The 21,958-nt window shown below is 35.4% G+C and overlaps 1 protein-coding gene, 1 long non-coding RNA gene and 1 pseudogene across 4 annotated transcripts; 2 read left to right on the forward strand and 1 right to left on the reverse strand.

Moving 5' to 3' along the window:
* Positions 1–2,719: 2,719 nt before the first annotated feature.
* On the reverse strand, positions 2,720–3,529 carry LOC147519815 (basic blue protein-like; annotated as a pseudogene). The gene is made up of 2 exons (XR_015214298.1): positions 3,264–3,529; positions 2,720–3,163 (listed from the first exon to the last, which is right to left on the reverse strand). The product of XR_015214298.1 is annotated as a basic blue protein-like (transcript).
* Positions 3,530–8,880: 5,351 nt separating this feature from the next.
* On the forward strand, positions 8,881–17,132 carry LOC147519816 (putative cinnamyl alcohol dehydrogenase 6). 2 transcript variants are annotated; one of them, XM_086591357.1, is made up of 6 exons: positions 8,881–9,399; positions 9,523–9,636; positions 9,931–10,158; positions 10,858–11,146; positions 13,294–13,447; positions 16,813–17,132. In XM_086591357.1, exons 1-6 carry the CDS (start codon positions 9,305–9,307, stop codon positions 17,013–17,015), a joined length of 1,083 nt encoding a protein of 360 aa, XP_086447483.1. In that variant the 5' UTR covers positions 8,881–9,304; the 3' UTR covers positions 17,016–17,132. The 2 variants fall into 2 exon arrangements, with proteins under 2 accessions (XP_086447483.1, XP_086447484.1); XM_086591358.1 differs by lacking the exon at positions 9,931–10,158.
* Positions 17,133–18,544: 1,412 nt separating this feature from the next.
* Positions 18,545–20,247, forward strand: LOC147519817 (uncharacterized). Its single transcript, XR_015214299.1, has 3 exons — positions 18,545–19,583; positions 19,670–20,011; positions 20,089–20,247. It is a non-coding gene; the product is annotated as an uncharacterized LOC147519817 (long non-coding RNA).
* The last annotated feature ends 1,711 nt before the right edge of the window (positions 20,248–21,958 follow it).

Genomic DNA, 21,958 nt, shown 5'->3' on the forward strand with positions numbered 1-21,958 from the left:
TCTTTGGGTCATAGAAAGGATCACGGATCACCAGCCCTAAGATCTTTGAAGTATCCGAAATACATGTCTATAAGATTATCCCCGGTGGTCACCATGGACTACTCTAGCAACCTGCATTAAGCCCACACATTCAAATTGGGGAAACCAACTCGAGAAAACTATAATGTTATGCGGGGAAGACAATTCTATTTACCTAAAAGTAGCAAATAATTCAAATTTCATTAAACCATATAGATGTCATCTAAGAAGGTTTACTTGGAAAAGAATATAGCATACCATTTTACCCATCACCATCAACATATATGTAATACTTTTGAGTATGAAATAACAACACTTTAACAAATGCCCGACAATGCCAAACATGAAATGGGACCTAAAAATATTAAACATGACAAAAATTTCAATGAGTCAACACTTGTAGGAGAACAAAAGAATGGAATGATATTATACTATGGATTCAAAATGATAGTAAAGGTTTGAGGCTAGTTTAAATAAACAAATGAATAATAAATAATAGATTTTAAACTCACAAAGACCATTGAATGCTACTTTAAAGCAATCTTAGCGGACTTAATTAGAAATATTCAAAAGAACCAACAGTTCTTGCAGCGATTATGTAACCTTTTACGCAAACAAACCAACATCAGTCCTTTCGAATAAGATAACCTTTCCCAAATTCGATTTGATCAAGCATTGAAGGCATTTGATCGGACCATATTGATGGAGAAGAAAACGAATACCCATTCTCGCCTTCTTAGATATAAATCAGCTCCATAGCTAACTCTCTCCTCACCTGCGCTTCAAGTTCTCGCCTTTGAATAATCTCTTGAGCAATAATCTCTTCTCTTATTCTTTCTTTTCTATATTGCTTCTCTTAATGATGGATCGAATTCATCATAAGACAATCTCTTAACTTACCTCCTATAAAATGTAAAAGAAACAAAACAATAAACGAAAAAATTAAGGGTTACCCTTTTCATTGAATCAATACCAAAAAAAAGTAATTGCGATTTTTCAAAAACTTTGCCTCCGGCCGCCAAGGGACTCTTATTTTAAAATCATATGGAAACTAAAAATTTCATGATACCATGGCTCTAAAAAGGTGAATGTTCAAATAGTCTTGGAAGAACCTAAGAAGGATTAATGGCGACAAATAAACTATCTATCGATCGATTATCGATTTTCCGGAAAAAACGTTCTACTATCTATCTATTATGCTTGGCGCCACAATCTTAAATATTATCACATCATCGATGAACCGAGCAAAACAACTATCAATGAGAGAGAATCAATTATAAATGCCTTGAACCCATATAAAAGGCTTTAAAATCCATCAAAACGTCAACTCTATTAGTGGGTGCACACTATTGTTAATTGATATTGAAGAAGAATCAATATGAATGATGTTCATCAACCAAAACAATCTTTTCGTGATTAAATTTGAAATGAACATATTTCAAATTCATAAATAACTTTGCAAAGTATATATTATTTATATTAAGGATTACCTTTTTAGCAATTTTGGCCGGGCTTTTTCCCCATGATCCATAAGTTCATTAGAAACAACACACCACGCCTAATGTTAAACAATGAATATAAACTTGTAAGAATTATTAATGCTCAAACATTGTACTTTTCGGATGTAGAACTAATATGATTTTCTCAATTTCATGCTGAAGTGTTGGCCTTCTTCGAATTGTTCTTTTGGAACGTGTTGGTATCTTTGAAGCCTTCCCGCCCTTTTGTTAAAACTTGAATAGCGGCTTCTTCTTCATCTTGTTTATGGAAATTACAAAACAATGAATATAACAAGAACTTCGTGGGTTTTGGATTTTGGGTGTTTTATTTATTTGGTTAATAGTAGTCCAAGGTATTTTGGGTTTTAAGGATTCCTAGTTAAGAGGTTTTTTTTTTAAGATTCAAATTTTGTGTTTGAATGATCCCAAAATTGGTTTAGAGATCGCGTGTAATTATTCCATAAATCCAAAATTAGGTTCAGCAAATCAACGTCGGATGTAACGAACGATTTACAAATAATTAAAATATTGTCGACTTTTAATTCCACCTGCTGCGGCGTCCGAAATTTTTCATGCATTTTAGCCCACATTTAAATGCAATAATGGTAAAACATAATATACCAGTAATAGCAAAACAATAAAAAAATCCTACAACATTCGGGCTGGGCCCACAATGACCTGGACAGAGGACTAACCAGAATTGGCCCAATAAACTTATCGGACCAAATTCAAAGTACAAAGTCCCTTTCTTATCGATTCAAACGTGTTTCAGGCCTGGTCCAGCCCATTGATAGCCCGAGTAGTGTAGTACTGTAGTATGTATTTGTTGGGTCTACACTTGAATCTGGAGCTGTCCTAGCCCAGCACAATGTATCGCCATTGTTGTGTGCCTGTTAGGCCTTGAATGGAATCTGGAGCTGTCTTACATCTTAATGCGTCCGGAATTGCAATTGTTGACTATCTCTTGATTTTCATTTTTTTTTTAAATTTTTTTTATGGAGAGTTTACAAATTAACTTCACAAGATTTTGTACATCTTATCGAAAAAGAAATTTTGTACAGGAGTTTTAGTCGGCTTACTCGGCTAGCCGCTACCCAATTTGAATACACTCAGACAACTTATCTATTTCATCTGGTCGTCGTACACATTTCTTTACCTTCTTGTAAGTCAATGGAGGACAATGTTTTATAAAAAAGAAGATATAGATGAACATATATGGAAGCCTGATTCAATCCAAATATAATCTTACATATAGCAACATAGTGATTGATCAATTGCGACGTGCCCGTAAAATTTTCTAGAATTTGAACAATTTACCTGTTAACGATCAATATATAAAAAAGTAAGTTCCAAAAGCACCAAGAAGAGCGCATGCAATTCCCTTTCCTTGAGCAAGTTTATCACCAGTGTTGGGTGGCGGAGTTATCTCAGGAGCTGGACTAGGTGGGGAACTACTAGCTTTGGTAACATCAATTCCAAACCTCATTCCTCCTGAACAATGGCCAGGAACATTACAAATAAACCAATACTTCTTTACATCTCTTAAACTCACTTGATCGTTCCCCTCTCATATATATTTAACACCCCGGTACTCGTATTACAGGATCGATATGTATCTTCTGTTACTTCATAGGTGTTATGTTGTCCTGAAACATATTTAAAACTGTATAGAATAACAATTAGCACTCAAGCTTAAGCAAAGTGCAGACGAATAAAGATTGATTAGTGTAGAGATTAAGGACTAACCAATGATATCTCCCACCGCGAAATGGTACTTTTGTGACCATGCATAGTAATTTACACCTGTGGTCCACTCATCGTCATCACCAACTGTATATTCTTCGGATTTGATTTGGATTATTGTTGACAGAATGATTATAATGATGGTGAAGAAGATGTAAGACATATCAGGATGGGTTGTTTTCATGGTTCGTAATGATGTGGCCTGTGGGGCTTGGAGCAACCGAAAATGTGTTGTTTTTGTTGTAAGAATAAAGAGGTATATGTTGATTTTTTGTTGTCTAGCCGCGTTAGCCTGCTATATTATAAGGTGCCAATTACCATAGTCTCCTGTCACAGTTTATCTCTTATGCTCCCGGAAGTTGGAGGGGCAGATGACTCCTAGGCTCCTAGCACAACCAATATTTTACTTTTCTATGTTATTTGTTATTTTAAATTGTTCATATTTCCGCCAGGTTTCCATATCAAATTTGTCTCATACTCAGAATAGAATTTTAGATGCTTATTCTTTCATATTGTTTAGCATGATTTTACGGTTTTTACCCATTAGAATAGTTTTTCCAGGAGAATCTCATTCCTGGTAAAGCTTGATTATGGCATTACAGTAGAATGGTTTGAATCCAACATCTCAAAATAATTTATAATGTAATCAAGAACATTAATTAGGTATTCGGAGATAAGTTCCTACTCAAATCCTATGAGTACAACAGCAAGTGTAGCCTGTTTATCACTAAAATCTAATTCCTGGTCTACCATCTCCTTGCATCGTTTCTTAATAGATTATTCGCTAAGATGATTGTAGTCTCAAGTCAATGCTCCAAAGAAGATTCCTCGAAACTCATAGGGAGGGAGGGACTACATTTTTATTGATGTATCGTGATTCGTGAGTGCCATACGTTATTTGTCACTTCATTAAAATTTATGATTAATCAGATGGCCTCATTCAGTGTCTTACAAAATTGCTGAGAGGCAAGGAGCATTGTCTTATTTGACATTAATTAATTCATGCAATACTCCTCCATTTGGCGAGGGTAGCAATCTTCGATTGTCCAATGTGATAATTTATATATGCCAAGCTAAGTAGCAGACGGCAGTCTCCATTATTATAGGTTATGGAACCAAAGCACTAGTTCTAGAAAGAAATCCAGTTTTGTGCTTGGAAACGCAAACTTAATCAGATATTGAAGGGGGGCAACCTGTATAAGGAATTAAGAACACCTCATGATTTTAAATCGCCTTTTGTGCACGCAGAGTGAGTGAAGAATTATATCCTTTTAGGCGCCTAGCTCTGGACCCTTTTTCTCCCGGTATTCAGCACATCCGCTAAAATGTCAAATTACAAAATTATTTAAAATTTTCTTACCAGTATTCAAATTTTCTTGCTGATCAAAATTAGCAACATATAATATAATGTTAATAATGTTGGGAGATTTCACTAGAAAGTCTTACCTCAATTTAGTTATTTTCTATCCCAAATTATTTCAATTTGGAGCTCACACCAAGGAAATCACCCACCTAAAATTTTGGTAGTTATCACAACAAACTCAACAAAGCAAAACCACTAGTTTATCATCACAATTCATAGCAACAATAAATATAAAAGTAAATAATGTAAAGAGACACAAAGATTTAAGGTGGTTCGGTAAATGTTACCTACATCCACATAAGAGCCAAATTTCATTTATAGTAAAGATTGGAGAGTTTACAAGAGGTAACAAGAATAAAAAACAAGAGGCCTCATTCAAACCCTAGCTTAATAGAGCTCCCACAATACCCAAGAAATGAATCACTCAAAGTTGTCTCAAAACCCTATTCTATTTCCTTTATATAGGTACACACAGAAAAATGTGAGAAAATGGGCTTTGGGCCGAAATATAAAAAAATCAGTAAATTTCGGAAGGCATGAGCGTGGGGGTGCACCCCGGATAAGGCGTGGTCAAGCGCGGGTCGCGCCCAACCTCCAGTAACTTTCTCATAGCATGAGCGCGGGTCGCACCTTCTCCAAAGCCAACCAGAGCGCGGGTCGCGCCCAACCTCCAGTAACTTTCTCACAACATGAGCGCGGGTCGCGCCGCCTTCTCCAAAGCCAACCAGAGCGCGGGTCGCGCTCCCTTCTCAAATCGTGAACGCGACATATGGACACCGGAGCAAAGCTCGACGGTTCCACAACCCAACAAATCAATAATCAATAATCAATATTAAAAGGATTTAGAGAATAAATAAATAGGCCATAACTAATTGGAAAAACTGCATATACTGAATTTGATTTCTTGACGTTCAAATTTCAGACACGCTTCTTTTGAAGGTCCTCAAATTTGAAATCATACTTCATTTTTGTCCATAAGAAAGTCCCATACATACATTTTGTTTACACAATACTGCTACATTAATAAACAAGTGATCAACTTAAATCCATATGTCAAGAATCATGGATCAAACTGTAAAAGAATTCTGAACTCTGTTGGCATTATCCTTCACATGAGGAGAGAAAACGAAGTTCATTTTGCGTGAAAATGTCAAAGCGCGACCTGCGCTCAAATTGGCCTTGACCAAGGCGCGACCCGCGCCTATGCCGTGGAAGACTTCCAGTACCTTCAGTGACCAGCGGACTTCGACTTGGTCTTGCGGAGACCCGTCCAAGTCTATTTTCAGAAGAAAATTAGGACTGCGAGTTTGCAATAAGAGTTAGAGTTTTTGGCAAAACCTAACACCCAGCAAACACACGAGAGGCAGCACAAAAGTCAGAGAAAAACTCAATCTTGAAAGCTATTAAGATTGAGAGATAACCTTTACAGAAAGACAACCCTGTAAAGAGATAAGAGTGATCTAGTAAGGTGAGAGACTGAAAGGAGAGATTAATTGTAATTTTCTTCCCACTTTATAAAAAACTAGCTCTTGTGGAAGTAGGCATCATTGGCCGAACCACGGTATATCTTTGTGTTGTGGTTTGTTTTAATTATGTTTTACATTATTATTTGTTGTTAATAGTTGTTTAGCGAGTTTGACATGTTAGTATATGTTGTAGTTGATATTTAGAATTTGTCTGGAATTGAATTGTGTTCAAATACAAATTATCTGTGTAGTGGAAGAATTAATTGGTATTGGTATAAACCCCAACAAACTCCACTTTGTTCCAAGTCGTTACAAGTCCCCAGTTACTTCAGATATGTTTATGAGAGGTTAAAACTACAACAACGGTTCAACACATTAGTATAATATACAATGTGACAATACAATCAAGAAGGCCGTCAACCTCCACAGTTGCACATACAATTAGCAAAATGAAATCATCTGCAGATCTGAACAAACATTTGGAACCAATACACCGCTACGAGATAAAGACTTGGCAGGGAATGGTGCAAGGTCGGCTTATCAGAATCAAGACCTACATTTGAAAAATGCAAAGAGTCAAATAGAGAAAATTTAACATTTCAGAAATTTATGTTCATAACTTAATTATACTTACTGCATCTCTCAGAAAAAATATCCGAGATAAGCTGCATGCATAAATCCACAAACGCTCAGATAGAACACTCGGACTAATTCTGCGGATGTAACTCGTAGACGAGACCATGCCCTTCGGTCCTTGAATTCATCCACATCATAGTCGAGGTTTCGTGCTACCTCATCATAAATGAGTGAGAGCTCAAAACTGATCTCTTTTATATCAATAAAAGAGACATAGGATGACCACAGATTATTACGTACTCCTATAACAACTAAACACATATACAACGACCTAAGGGCAGATGAAAATGCATAAATGTAAAGAATAGTGATCGAGGAGCCCCAACGTGTAAAACATTGTAAAGTGTAGTCCCCAGGTAATCTTCTTAATACATTCCTTTAGGTCCTTTACTATTTGCTTTCCCCTCCAGTTCATATCAACCTGAATTCTCTTCCTCCTATTTGCCTCCACCTGCATTTTATGGTTCACGTGTTCATTGAGGTGCTATTGTTGATTAGACCTAAATCGGATTTCAAACAGAAAAGACAAGACATGATTCTGATAGTAGATTTCAATAAATGACAAATTAAAACACGGTTCATCTCGAGAGTCAAATGGATTACTCCCTAGCTTGTACATTCTCAAAATTGTAAACATATATAGAGGATTTCGTCCTGCTGCAAGTTTCGTATTTACAACAAAAACATAAGGATTATGTTTTTAATCTTGCTCATCATGAGAAAAAACCATAGTCTAGTACCGATAAAAGAAAAAAAGAGAAAACATCATAGAAGAAAAATGTAAGAAAATGTGTGATCAACCCCAGGGCAACCCATTCTATAGACCAGGACACAGAGATAATTTCTGGAATAAATATATTTACAGGCATTAATTAAAGTAAAAGATGAACAAGGAATCCCTGAAAGAATCTAGCAGTATAATAAAGGAAATAGTGGAGTTTTAAAATGTAACGGCAAAGCATTACAAAATTATAGCAAAAATTAAGTTTAGACACTAATGTTGCCTGTTAGAGAGAGGGAGAGTTTCGTTTCTGAAATAATAATATGAAGATAGAGACATAGAGTGCACTGAGTTTCCTTCGTCTAGGATTTTGAGACTGTGTGTCACTTGGGTCTTTTTCTTTTCTTCCCGATTGTCTCAAAGCGGTGAAACGGTATTAATCATGGTACGAAATGCCGACGTCAAATGTTGCGATGTGCCCCGAAATAAAGTGTAATCAGTGACGCCCTATTGGTATATGGCAAGATCGCAACAGTTGGCAAATAAACAAGGGAGGGGTTCTAGGGACATAATTTTTTTGTAGATATGTTATTCTAACTGTTCTAAACATTGTCAGAAACAATAAAAAAATTCAAAAATTTCTAAATTTGTCAAATGCTGTCAACAAATAATAAAATTTAGCTAATTGTACACCGTTCATTTTCACTATTTTTAATATCATATTTGGCAAGTTTAGAAATTTTTAATTTTTTTATTATTTGTGATAATGTTTAGAATAACTACTAGATCATATCTACAAAAAAATTAGACTCATCTAAAACTTATAAATGCCCTAACAAAGGTGATGGTTATATGAACTCCACATCAAGTGACTCTAAAAAAACTCCACCACTAAATATAATGAATTAAAAGTTGATTTTTGGTGGAGATGTTCTCTACCCAACAGAGATCATCCTCACAAAAAATCAGCTCATTTGAAGATGTACACCCTCGCCAAAATTTGTTTATAATGTTATGGGATTATTTAACGACCCATATTTTTTTAATTTCAGTACAACTTTTGACAAGATTATACATATTCAATTGAGCTGATTTTTTGTAGTAGTGTTCTTGATCATGTGATGTATATCTCCACAAAAAATTAGTCCTCAATTCATCTTATAAATTCACTTTTAGTAGTGGAATAACTTTGGAGTCACTATAAGATGGAGTTCATATAACCCTCTCCTAACAAATTTGAGTTTGTTTACCTCATCCCAATAAATACAGTGGCGGTGTTGTGGTAGAAATGGATTCCAAATGTTTTTCTTTTTTTTTTTCGTGAACCTACTACAGTTCCCAGGTCTCTCTAGTCTCTAGTCTCTATCAACTATTTTTTATGGTATATAACCGTCCATTGAAACCTAGCGCACATGAAAATCTGAAACCTAGCCCTCTGCACGAAAATGTTGTCATCAGCAATTAAAGAATTAGCAAGCACAGGACACAAAGTGATGAGGTTCCATACTAGCTAGTGGACGAAAACCATGTTCCTTGATTCCTTCAATTATCGATCTTAATATTTATTAGTCTCTATCCTCCTTGATGCCATCTATAGTATTAGTCTTTGTCCTCCTTGATGCCTTTAGTTTTGTTTCATTTTCGTTCTCTTTCACAACATAAAGACGGTTATGTAGGAAAGACACTACTGGAGTGGAAACAAAAGGTTTGTGATCTGAAATGAACCCCGGATAGATATATATGATCAAATAGAAAACCGTGATTCCCTCTATACAAGTAGCTAATACTGAAGCAAAGAGTCTCACAAAAAAAAAACTATCTGGGCAAGAGGGCGTGTTTTATCTATTGTTTTGACACTATGGCTCAAACAACCCCAAACCACACTCAAACAGTCTCTGGATGGGCAGCTCTTGATAACTCTGGCAAGATTACACCTTATACCTTCAAAAGAAGGTTGTTAACAGATCAACTGCCACTTCCAGCTTGAATACTAGTGTTTGTGTTTGTTGAAGTTTTCTTCTAACAATTTCCTTGACAAATTTTTACTATTGAGATATTGTATTGTATTGTTTGTAGGGAAAATGGTGTCGACGATGTTACTATTGAGATATTGTATTGTGGTATCTGTCACACTGATCTTCACTACGCAAAGGACGACTGGGGGATCACCATGTACCCTGTTGTCCCAGGGTAAGCTGTGACAGCAATACTAATTAATGTGTGTTTACTATTGAATTGATCAAATGCATTTCTTTTACTGCTTTTATACATCTTCAGTGCCGTTTGTCAGTGGAGTGGAGTAGTGAAGTCTTTTCTTTGTCCAAATGAATCAGCATTCTTGAAGACTGTTTGATAACAATTAATTTAGCTTGGGGTACGGAATATCATTTGAAAGGAGTATATATCTACCAACAGATCATGACTTCAAGTTTAGGATATGGAACCATCGCATGTTCATTTATTAATGAATTGGGTTTTTTTCAGACACGAAATTACGGGTGTGATCACAAAGATAGGAAGCAATGTGAGTAAATTCAAGGTGGGAGACAGAGCGGGGATTGGATGTTTAGCATCTTCATGCCTTGAATGCGATCTCTGTAAGGACTCGCAAGAGAACTACTGTGACAATCTCCAATTTACGTACAATGGCATTTTCTGGGATGGAAGCATCACATATGGTGGCTACTCCAATATGATAGTAGCAGACCAGAGGTATTCTTTTAAAGGCCAGATACTTGTATTCTTGTCGACAAGCCTGATTCCAATAGAATAATTTCTAGTTAATCTTAGGGCAACATATGGTTGAATATATGATTGCCTTAATACAAACTTGCAAATAAAAAAATACTTAAAAAAAGTTTGCTTACGGGAGGCCAGGGCTTAATAAAATGTAATTTGCCCAGGGAATAAAAATGTAAGTATAATTTTTTTTCTTTGGGTTAAAAGAGGTTTCAACTTTCAAGTATACTAGATTGATCTTAACTGAAAGAAAAATATTTATTATGTTCACGATTCCACTATTCCAGTAGATGTAACTATGTAGGTAATTCTAACAGAATATATACACGAAACACTTACAGAGCGTTAATATATATAATTTAACTAAAAGTGGATCTGTAATTTCGATTTGTTTTGTTTTGTTGAAAATACCAATTTCTTTTTGCATGATTGTTATACAATGGTAACAGTTGAAAATAGAATGGACATGGAATTTCTCAGTTAATTTTCTCGTGAATATCCATAAATTTTTTTTTTTTATACAATGGTATGTTGTTCTACAGTTGTCAATCTTCTCCGTATTTTACTAGAATGGACATGGATTTTTCTCAGTTAATACTATTCTCGTGAATATCCATCCATTGAACTGTTTTTTTTATATATTTTCCTCATTTTTCCTGTTCGATGAAAAAGGTATGTGGTGCATGTGCCGGAAAATCTACCTATGGATTCTGCTGCTCCTTTATTGTGCGCTGGGATAACAGTGTTCACCCCAATGAAAGATAATGACATGCTAAATTCACCTGGAAAGAAACTAGGAGTGGTTGGTTTAGGAGGTTTAGGACATGTTGCTGTGAAATTTGGCAAGGCATTTGGGCTCCATGTCACAGTCATTAGCACCTCTCCGTCTAAAGAGAGAGAAGCTAAAGAACGCCTGGGTGCGGATGGCTTTATTGTGAGCACCGATACAGAACAAATGGAGGTGATTCTCAACAAATTTTTTGCAACTAGTATCAGTATGTTTTTTTTTTAATCAATAAACTATTCTCTTTTTTTTTGTCAAAAATTGACTATTCAAAACTAATGAATTCTCACAAAATTCATTGACCTTTTCGTCTCTTTTAAATCTACGTGGCCTTGGCCCAAACTCTGGGTGAATTGGGCTTAGAGCTTGACCAATGGGATTGTGTAAAACACTTTCAATGTAAATTAACACAATTCTCATTAAAAACATTTATCAATGGTATTGTGTAAAATGACTTTTAACTTAAAAGTATTTAAATGGTTGTTTAAAAATGAAAATAGTTTTACATATTTTTTTAACTAAATTTGTTCTAACTACCTACTACTTTAAAAAATGGGACCTCCACAAGTTTTGCATTATATTTATTTAAACCAATAGGAAGCCAACGAATCCAACACCACTATTTTTTGAACATTTTGCAAAAAAAATTTATTGGTTCAATATTGATTGTGTATTTTTACCCATTACACTTATTGTGTAAATTTCTTTTAAAAATACATATGGCTCCTATGTGTTAGTGTAAATTTATACAACTCATTGATAATGCTCTTACATCTTCCTTATTTGCTCTTACATATCTCTATTTTTTTATTTGTTATTTGACGGATCGTATTATTGTTGTCGCATATTCCTAAAAAAAAAAACAATTATTACAAAGTGTGTCATTGTTGGTCCAAAAAGTTGAATTCGAAAACTCTAAAGCTTTAAACGACGAATTTAGGTCATTTATTGTGCAAACCCAACGATATGCACACCGTTTGAATTTAAGTCTCAACGATGATGTATTACCGTCAAGAGAAAGCGAGTAACTTTATATTTTTTCAAAATTCAAATCTCAAACTATACCGTTTTGATTTAAGTCCCAAACGATACGGCCACACCGCGTTTGGGATTTGAACTTTGAAAAAATATAAAAGCTCTTTTTTAGCCTCTTAACTAATATGGGCACACCCGTTTGGACTAAGTCCCAAACGATATAGCCAAGTCGTTTGAGACTTAGTCCAAACGGTGTGGCCACATCGTTTGGACTAAGTCCCAAACGACTTGGCCATATCGTTGGGTTTTAGACAACGAATCCACCTGGCGGGATCGTTAGTTTGGGGTTTTCGACCAACTGGGCGACCAATGGTAAATAAATAACATATAACTTTTAATAATTGATTTGTAATAATTTTTTTTTTGGGTCTGCCCAACACAATATGGAGTCCGTCAGTAATAGAACCTATTTTTTTTTAATAAATATACCTGGGCTTAACCCATCCCTTGTATTTTCATGTTCTTTTTTATTGATTTTTTTTTTTTCGATAATTAGATTTTTCTGTTCTGAATATGTAAGGTGTGTTTGGATTTTTGGATTTATGAAGTAATATTTTGAAAAGAGAATAAAAAGGTTTTTGAAAATTTTGATCACACTCGACCTCTTGATCCGATAACTGAAAAAACTTGTCTCCGTCAATGTTGTTCATATATCATTGATTTCTAGACCAAGTCTAAGGTCTAACAACGGATGCAGGAATAGAGGGGGCTACTAACACCATTTATTTATTTATTATTATTAAGGAATAGTTACCACTGTATTTTTGGGTTTTGAGCAAAGCTAGGGGGGGCTACAGCCCGGGTCAGCCAACTCATAGATCCGCCCCTGCTAACAGGTGTATGCCCGGACCATGTATTTTACGTTGATTTTTTATATAACCATTAGACTCATGCCACATGCCTAGGAATGGGGAACAATTTCAATGTGGATGAGTCTACTTTTTTTTTTTTAAAGTTTTACAATCGAAGTGAAATTATTATTTTACTCTCACATGCAAATATTTTTCCAACACAAAACTCCACCACACCCACGTGTTTGACAGAAACCAAATTTTAAAATAACGAAATTACAATTTTACTTCAAAAAAAAAAAAAAAAACTGCAAAATTACAATTTTACCTATATGACTCCCACAAATTCACTATTCATCAACCCCGCATTTCTATATATATATATATATATAGGTAAGATGATGATTTATCATAAATGAGCATGTGAGCTTCTACATCATCTACCCTGTAAATGACGTTAAATAAGTAACGAGCTTGTTTACAATTCTTGGGTGGCAGGTAGGGAAGAGGACACTTGATTTCATTATCGACACAGTTTCAGCCCCACATTCCTTGGGCCCCATGTTGGATCTGCTTAAAGTGAAGGGAACTTTGGCTGTTGTTGGTGCACCAGCTAAGCCCTTTGAGCTGCCTTCTTTTCCTTTGCTGTTCGGTACGGCTCTAACGCACATTTATACATGAATTTATTTTTTTTTTTTTTTGGTAAAGTACATGAATTTATCTAGGGGCGGTTTTGTACACAACCTGCAATTAATAGGTTCAGATTGGGAAAAAAACTTTTGGATCAATTAAAAGGTTGACCTACTAAATTTGTTAAATAAATAGGTTGGGTTAGGGTCACTTATGTTAACAATTCGTGAGTAGACCCTATTAGTTTTCAGGTCTAATGGGTTGGGTTAGGGGTGTCTCTTTCTTTCCGAAACCCCAATTTTTCCAAATTTCTATCCGATATTTTTCGAATTTGACAATGATATATGTGTTCCGATATTCAAAATTCTGATATCCGATTTTTCCGAAAAATAATTGGATCGGAATTGGATGTGTTTTCAAAATCCGATCCAATTCGATTTTCGATTAATTTCCAAATTTTTAACATACAGCGGTCTATTTTATTTAGTTACTAAATTAATACTACATATAGTTTACAAACCAAATAAAAACCCTAGAGAATAGAACACGAACACTTCAAGAAATCAATATTGTCATTCTAGTACATGTCTCAATTTATTCAATATTCTTATTTATTGAATTAATGCATTAACATGAAGAATAAATTTGTTAAATGAACGTGTTAAAACATTTAAGTTGTTTATTGAATTAATATATTTCAAAATAATTGCTAAATGGATGTATTAACTAGATAAAAAAATGGTTATTCTAAACAAGAATCCGATTATGTAATTCAAATAATTTCCAATTTACGTACTTCTATATTTTGCGGATTCCGAAACTTTCGAAAAATTTCTGATTTTTCAAATTTTCCAAATTCGGAAAAAAAATTGTCATCCGAAAAATAATTAATTTATCCGTTCGATCCAAGTCAAGGTTGGGTCATCAACCCGTGATTTGTTTTAAGACCTGTTTTCAATTTTTTAAGATATCATCATCCCAACTATCTAAACCAAAAGAAAATGACGAGTAGTAGTATCATGTTGTGTAACAATTAAATATGTCTTTTTAATAAATTTAGATTTAATCTATTCTATTGTTGTTTATCAATTTATGTTTGCAAAAGTTAAAATTTACTAATAGGTTATCTGTTATCCCAATCCGAATTTGACCCGCTAGCTTACCGGGTCACAGGTCAGGTAACCCACTAATTTGGCTGGTTGGGTTTAGGTTGGACAGTCTTGTGACTTATTTATCAAATGGGTTGGGTTTGGATTTGCTCTTTCAATGCGTGATCAGATTTCAACCCGGCCCATTGCCACCTATAAAATTTTCTTTCGATTTCACCATTTAGGCATTTTTACATTTGTTTCAGTTTTTGTTAAATTGCATGTTGGTGGTGATACTAGGAGAGTTGTGATATTGATATATTGAGAGAAACCAAGAAGAAGAGTAGTGGATAATAATATAGATTGATTAATTGAAAGAGAGAGATTGATTAGGGTTAGAGTGATTGAGTTCTATGAGAGTTACATATTTATACTAACCTATCTTGGGTGTGAAGTAACCCAAAACATGAGAATGGAAACTACTAGATATGGATGTCCACACTTATAGAATCGTGAGACTTTACATATATGACATATTCTAATACTCCCCCCTTAAGCTGTAATGTCGCAAATTTGCAAATTACAGCTTGAATGACAGAAAGAAAAGATAAAAATACATCTTCCCCTTTAGTTGAAGAACTCAAACAACTGTAGAGACGAGACGTTCTGGAAAATGAAATTGTTGGTGTAAACAATAGCCTAACCTGAAAACTGAAGTTGTACCACAGGCACAAACTGGAAATATAACACCTGTGGGATGATTGCAACCTGAGAGATGAATCTGAATAGTGCAGTGATGATGTGACTGCAACATGAGAGATCGATGAAAACTCGAATAGAGGCGTTGATGATGTGGATCGCAACTCGAGAGATTAATCTCGAGTATTCGGCATCACTCCGACATAAAATGAATTAAAACCTAAAAAGCTAAACCATTAATGACAGCAGCATATGAGAAGCTCCTCAATAAGAAGGCTAAAACAGAAATCCGGTGAAACACCATAGAACTTAGAACCATGACATGAAAGGGAGTCAAACCCTTATAAAGGAAATAACTTATCAACCAACCAATAATCAGGAATTCTACCAAATTATATTAGTTGAGACGAGGAGAAACTTCAAATGAATACAAAAAACTGGACCTGATATGTTTAGGCAAGGGCGCTGGCGCGCCTTGAGCAAGACTAAATCGAGCGTGTGCGCCCCATGCAACAAAACTGAACAGCTAGTGCGAGATACAAAGAGGAGGGCGCGGGTGCGCCTTGACGAAAGTAATCTTGAGTCTTGGGCCTATAGCGAAGTCGTGATCTAGAGATATTTGACTTGGCAATTTTGAACCCTATATCGATTTCAAAGCAGAGATTGCGGAACTTGAATACTAACTGCTAACCATGGAGAATAATGAGACGAGAGATTGCGGAACCTTGAAAAGTGCCTTGAACATGACGATGAACAGTACCCGTGAACAGTTATGGTGAATAGTGCTAGTGAATAGTAAATCCGTCCAGAGAAAGATTGAAACTTGAATCGAGATAGAAAAAGTTCTTCTTGTGAGAAAGATTGAAACTTGGCTTGAATTGAATATTGAAAATTGAAAAAAAAAATGATTTTTTGATAGATATTGATTTTGAGATATTTCTCTCATAACATATTACTAAACTTTGATTTGATTTGAACCTGATGCTCTGATACCATGTTAGTAGTGATGCTAAAAGAGTTGTGACATTGATATATTGAGAGAAACCAAGAAAAAGAACAATAAAAAATAATATAGATTGATTGATTGATTGATTGAGAGAGAAAGAGAGATTGATTAGGATTAGAGTGATTGAGTTATCTGAGAGTTACATATTTATACTAACCTATCTTGGGTGTGAAGTAACCCAAAATATGAGAATGAAAATCACAAGATATGGATGTCCACACTTATAGAAACGTAAGACTTTACATATAGGACATATTCTAATACTGATATATTTTAATAGTTCTTTATTCAAACCAATTCTTCTCTCATCATGCCTGGTCGCATGAACTTCTTGTTAAAATAAAGTCTTCCCGATTGTAGATTCGGCATGTTGTAACCAAAACTTGGATTGGGCTAAAGTCATTTGTTTATTTAAACTGTCGGGCTTAATACTATGCATGTACATCCCAATCAAAGCAACGTTTCCCGCCAATAAAGTCTTGAGCGAATATATGGCATGAACTAGGCAAATATTTGTAGCTCAAATTCAGAATTTCAATGCTATCAGAGATTTAAAAGCTACGATATTTATCATTGGTTCATCACTTGTTGCAGGGAAAAGAGCGGTTAAGGGTAGCATCATAGGAGGAATTAAGGAGACACAAGAGATGATGGATTTGTGTGGGAAGCATAACATCACTTGCGACGTGGAGGTAGTCACACCTGATAAGATTAACGAGGCCATGCAACGTCTTGCGAAGAATGATGTTAGATATCGCTTTGTCATTGATATTGCTGGCAAGTCTTCGGAACACTAGAATAGCAAGTTTCTAAATCTCCAAGCCCCTCTTAGTTGTTTGCATTGATTGATGTCAATTGTTTCTAATTCTATGCTACATATGCTCTCTTATTGAATTGATCTAAGTTGATTTTCCTCCCCCCCCCCAATGAGTTTCCTTTTGACAATCTCCAACTTTGAAATTTGAAAACAAGGCCTTCCAAAAAAGATAAACATAATGTCATAATATAGTTTATAAAACAAATTAAATTTAACTTGTTTGATTCTATTCTATAAAAGAACGGAACTAAAGTGACAGACAAACCAAACCACTTATACCAACTCTGTAGCTCATTAGCTCATAGCCTCATACAAATCCAAATGGTATTATTGAACAAACTGAATCTACAATGTTAGTATTCAGTATCTTATTATTCTGACACTTTCAAAGATTTTCAATTCAGGCCATTAATTACTATTCTACAACTGTAATAAACGGTGGGTGCACACCTTAAATAATGCACTCATATTAGGAAAACAATGGTTTCCAGATCTTAACTTGAATATTAGGGTCTATGCGCAAGTCTAGACCAATTGGAGCTTTTGGAATGAACTAATGTACCACTACCACATGCTCCGTAGGGGAACGACATCGCAATTAATGCCCAATTGGCCATATGGCCATGAAACTTTTTTGATTTATTTATTTTCATAAAGTTCTTAATTCGGCTTGTGAGGGCATTTCCAATGGGGGGTGTAAAATTACACCTCCACCTAGGCTCCACGTAGGTGCCATTAGGATTTTACACATCTAATTGTATAGTATTGTATAATTAATAAATATCCACACTTTATACTTCCAATGGAAGAGTGTAAAAAAATAGATTTTTTCGGACGCCACTCCAAGTGGACGCCCCTCTTTAATTTAAACTGGGACGCCACTTGGAGTGACGTCCGGGTTAAAAATAAAGCTTCAAACGTGTGTTGAAGTGACGTCCGAGTTTTTAAGTTAAACAGACGTTATTTTAAGTGACGTCCGGGCTTTTTATTAACTAATAGCGAGAGGGGGAATTCCCCACTCTCTCTATTAGCTAATACACGATTACCTACGGTTTAGCACCCCCATTGGAGAGAGTTTTTTGATATTTGAGGTGTAAAATTTCCACTCTATACGGTTTACACCCCCCATTGGAGATGCCCTGAGTTGTCACAGTAAATAGGAAAGTATGTAGGACAGTTGATAACAATGTTTTATTAAAACTAAATCATATGTTCATATCCCACTCCCACTCCCACTACACCATAACTGCTATTTTGTAACAGGGAAATTTTTTAGTTAGTAACGGAAATAACTGTTACGCATTAAGTAACGGATATATCCGTTACCTATGACCACAAGCGTTACTTAAAGTCCATAATTAATATTTATTAATAGTTTCACGATTAGGTTAGGATATGCTAACACTTATATCTGTGAGCAAATGGGAAAATTGATCCAAACGAAATTAAATAAATTTAAAAAGAGAAAGAAAATCAGAAGCGGGCAATATTTTTCGGCTAACACTTATAATTTCCATTTCGCCTCCTTTTTCGCTATTAAGGAAACATAAAATCCTCTCTGAATAACCCTGTTTTCTGAAGCATCTTCTTCTCTATCTCCGTAAAACCCTAGTTACGTTAGTGAGGTAAGGTTTCGATCTTTTTTCTTCAATTTCTGTTGCATCTCTCACTTTAGATTCTCGATGAAAAAAAAGATTACTTTTTTTCCATTGAAAGATCATTTCTCTCTCTCTCAATTCACGTGGTTGTTTGGAAACATGTTTCTTAGTTGGAACAACTTCAATTAGGTAAGCTCCTCACCGGTTCTCCCTCTCATTTTTGTTAAGGGGTTTTAATTCATTTTTCTAATTGGGGTTAACAGTTTGAAACACATCAACAACAATCTATAGTACTATTAATTGATGGGAGATGAGAGGGATGAGAGAAGCTGGGTTTTTAGGCTATATTGTTAAGGCGAGTCAATTATTCAGTGATTTTGCGGAGGAAGTTGCGGGTTTTGTATGTGAGATTGTTATTAATGTTGTTCATTTTGTTAATAGTAGTGAGGATGTTGGTATTGGTATTGGTAAGGTGTTTTAAATTGTATTGTCGAATAATTGTCCGCCGGTTAGGAGTTTAGATGCGGAGAGATTGGTTACGTGTTTATTGACTAGTTTTAATAGTGTGGTTGTGTTGGTAGGGGGAAATGAGATTATTAGTAATGTGTCACGGTTTTCGAGTAATTCAGTTTTGAGGGAAGTGGAGACACCGTCATCTAGTGGGGCTTCAGTGAATGGGAGTAGGGGCTTCAGTGAATGGGAGTATTGGTTGGAGGAGTAGTGTAGATCAAGTGGGCGGTAATTTTGGGAATAGTGATGGAGGAGTGGCAATGCTTAGATGACATCTTACTTTGTTTGAAGAAGAGGGGCTTGATAGTTTGGAGAAGCAAGCGATTGCATTGAGATTGATTGGGCATACTGTGGATAAAGTGCCGATTAAACATGAGCTGCTTGATCAAGTTAGAATGGTTTCTAAGAAGCAGTTACAATCGTTATTAATTTTTCTAAAGGTACATTGTTAGTTTGTTTATTAGAATGATGTGCTAACTTTCTTGTTTAGTTTAGAGTTTAAGTATCTTGTTTTGGTTTGGGGTAGATAAGAAAACATGACTGGGCAGAGGACGGGGCAATGCTAAAAGCTAGGATCACTTTTAAGTTGTCTGTATACCAAGCTGCAGCCTTGGTGCAAATTAAAAGTCTTGCTTCCTTTGATTTAGATGGCAAATCATCAAAGAAGATCCTTCTTGAGATACTTGCATTGCTCGTAGATGCCGCAGAACTTTGCTTATACTCGGCGTGGTGAAAACTTAGAGTTTGTGAAGAGCTATTTAGTTCATTGCTCAAGGGAGTAGCAAAGATTGTTGTCACTTGTGGGGGTCAGCTGCTACGAGTTTTCCTTATTCGTCTAAAACCACTTGTGTTGGCTGCTTGTGCTCAGGTAATTAAAACACGAGATTCTAAATCATAATGTGGTAAGTTTTCATTAGCTTTCTTTAATCATACTTACTGAAACAGGCATATACATGGGGTGGCAGCGAAGGGTCAATGTTTGGAAGTGTCATAAGGATGAGTTGTGAGATAATTGAATATGGTTGGAACAAGACCGAGGTCCTGTAGAGACTTTTATAATGGGTTTAACTACAAGTATCCACGAAAGGAATGATTATGAGGAACAAGAGGTTAGTATTTTGAATTTTGATTGTTTATGTCGATTCATAAATGTTAATAGGAATAAAATACTATCGGTACTTGTACTTGTATTGTATTTATGACACATTAACTCAGATTGATCGGAATGAACCCCAAGTGATGGGGAATGGAGGCCAATCTTAGGCTTTGCGAATCTTATATAGTACTTATTTAGGGACCTGTGAGGGATTTCTTAATAAAGTAAATCAATCGAAAATATGTAGGACTAGATGGTCGACAATTGACACGACGGTTCTCCACAGACTCCTGTCCTCATATGCTATCCCACAATTATACACAATACATTAGCACACCAAAACTGAGTTGAAGGAATTAGGAATGTGCTCAAGTTCCGCTCACTAGGGCCAAAAGTATAAGGAAAGCTATTATTAGAAAGTTGGTCTCCTCAAAGTCTGCAGTTGAGCTCTCAAATTGACTTCCTTTTATATATTTATACTGGAAGTTGGTCTCTTCAAAACTTTTACCATCATTCTCTTTGTATCTATGGAGGAGAATGAAGAGTCAACTGGTTTGGATTACACCACAGCTTAGGGTGGTTTCAGGTTTGAGTCCCTCCGGTCTCTGGGGAGTGTTGGTACGGCTTGACGGGTGTGGGTGCCTTGCTTCCGGACAATGGGCCAGTTCCAGACTTGCGCACCCACAGTTTATGTGTCCACCTAGTGTTGGGAGCTAAACATAATCACGATGCCAACAAAAAAAAACCAAAAACATAAAAAGTTAACTTACTTGACATATGTGGGCATAAACCTTATGCTCTAGAACATAAACTACTCTAAACTATATAAGTTCTTACATTATGCTCTAACTTAAGCTGGCCTTCTAACAAATATTGCTTGAATCCTCATATTTTTGCCAGAAAATGCTAGCTATCTCGTATTTCATATTGTTTAGGTGTTAGTGCAAGTTTGTACATGCTGGTTTTGGATAAGGTTGTTATACTATCTATATATGCTTGTGGCTTTCAACTATTGTATGTCCAAGATTTATTGACTGATTTCACATCAATGTGTTCTTATGCACTTTTATGCTGGGGACAAGAAAAGAGAATGAGACTATTCATGTTGTGCACTCAACATAATATGCTTGTTAGTGATGATTTGAATGTTTCTATTAATAAACTGAAGTGGTAGACATGGTATTGCCATTATTTATTGAAAGCTTAGAAGAGGGTGACGCTTCAGCTCCTAGTTTATTGCGCCTTCAAGTATGTAATTTGTCTCGTATTCTTTTGATAATTAAGAATCTTATTGATAGTTTGAAGTTTGTCTCTGAGACTTCATTTTTCGTTTCCATATGTTTACAACTGAAACGACTACAGAACGTGTGGAGGTTTGTATTTAATCTAGGAGTGTCTTTTTCACAAACTTCAACCTTGCATGTATTGTTCCTGTGCTTACCTATTCTTTTTACAATGGATGCTCACTGGTTCAATCACATTCTAGAGTCTTCCTGCAGGATTTCTTCTAATCGCAAGTGGTCTTTCAAGTTCTAAATTGCGGTTGGACTATCGCCATCGTTTGCTCTCTTTATGCTCAGATTTAGGGTTAGCTGCAGAGTCCAAAAGTGGAAGGTGAAAATCTTGTCAATAGGATAAACTGACTCTCTATATAAAATAACTTTTTATAAAATAAGTTGGAGAGTTCTTCTTTAATTTATGGTCTACTACTTCAATCGA

This window comes from Coptis chinensis, chromosome 2, assembly GCF_015680905.1.
Source record: "Coptis chinensis isolate HL-2020 chromosome 2, ASM1568090v1, whole genome shotgun sequence".
Taxonomy (NCBI): Eukaryota; Viridiplantae; Streptophyta; class Magnoliopsida; order Ranunculales; family Ranunculaceae; genus Coptis; species Coptis chinensis.

Coding starts and splice junctions, on each gene's coding strand:
- LOC147519816 (XM_086591357.1), top strand. CDS start 9,305: ATGGCTCAAACAACCCCAAACCACACTCAAACAGTCTCTGGATGGGCA. Junction 9,637..9,930: donor ATGTACCCTGTTGTCCCAGG/GTAAGCTGTGAC, acceptor GGTTTTTTTCAG/ACACGAAATTACGGGTGTGA. Junction 11,147..13,293: donor CCGATACAGAACAAATGGAG/GTGATTCTCAAC, acceptor CTTGGGTGGCAG/GTAGGGAAGAGGACACTTGA.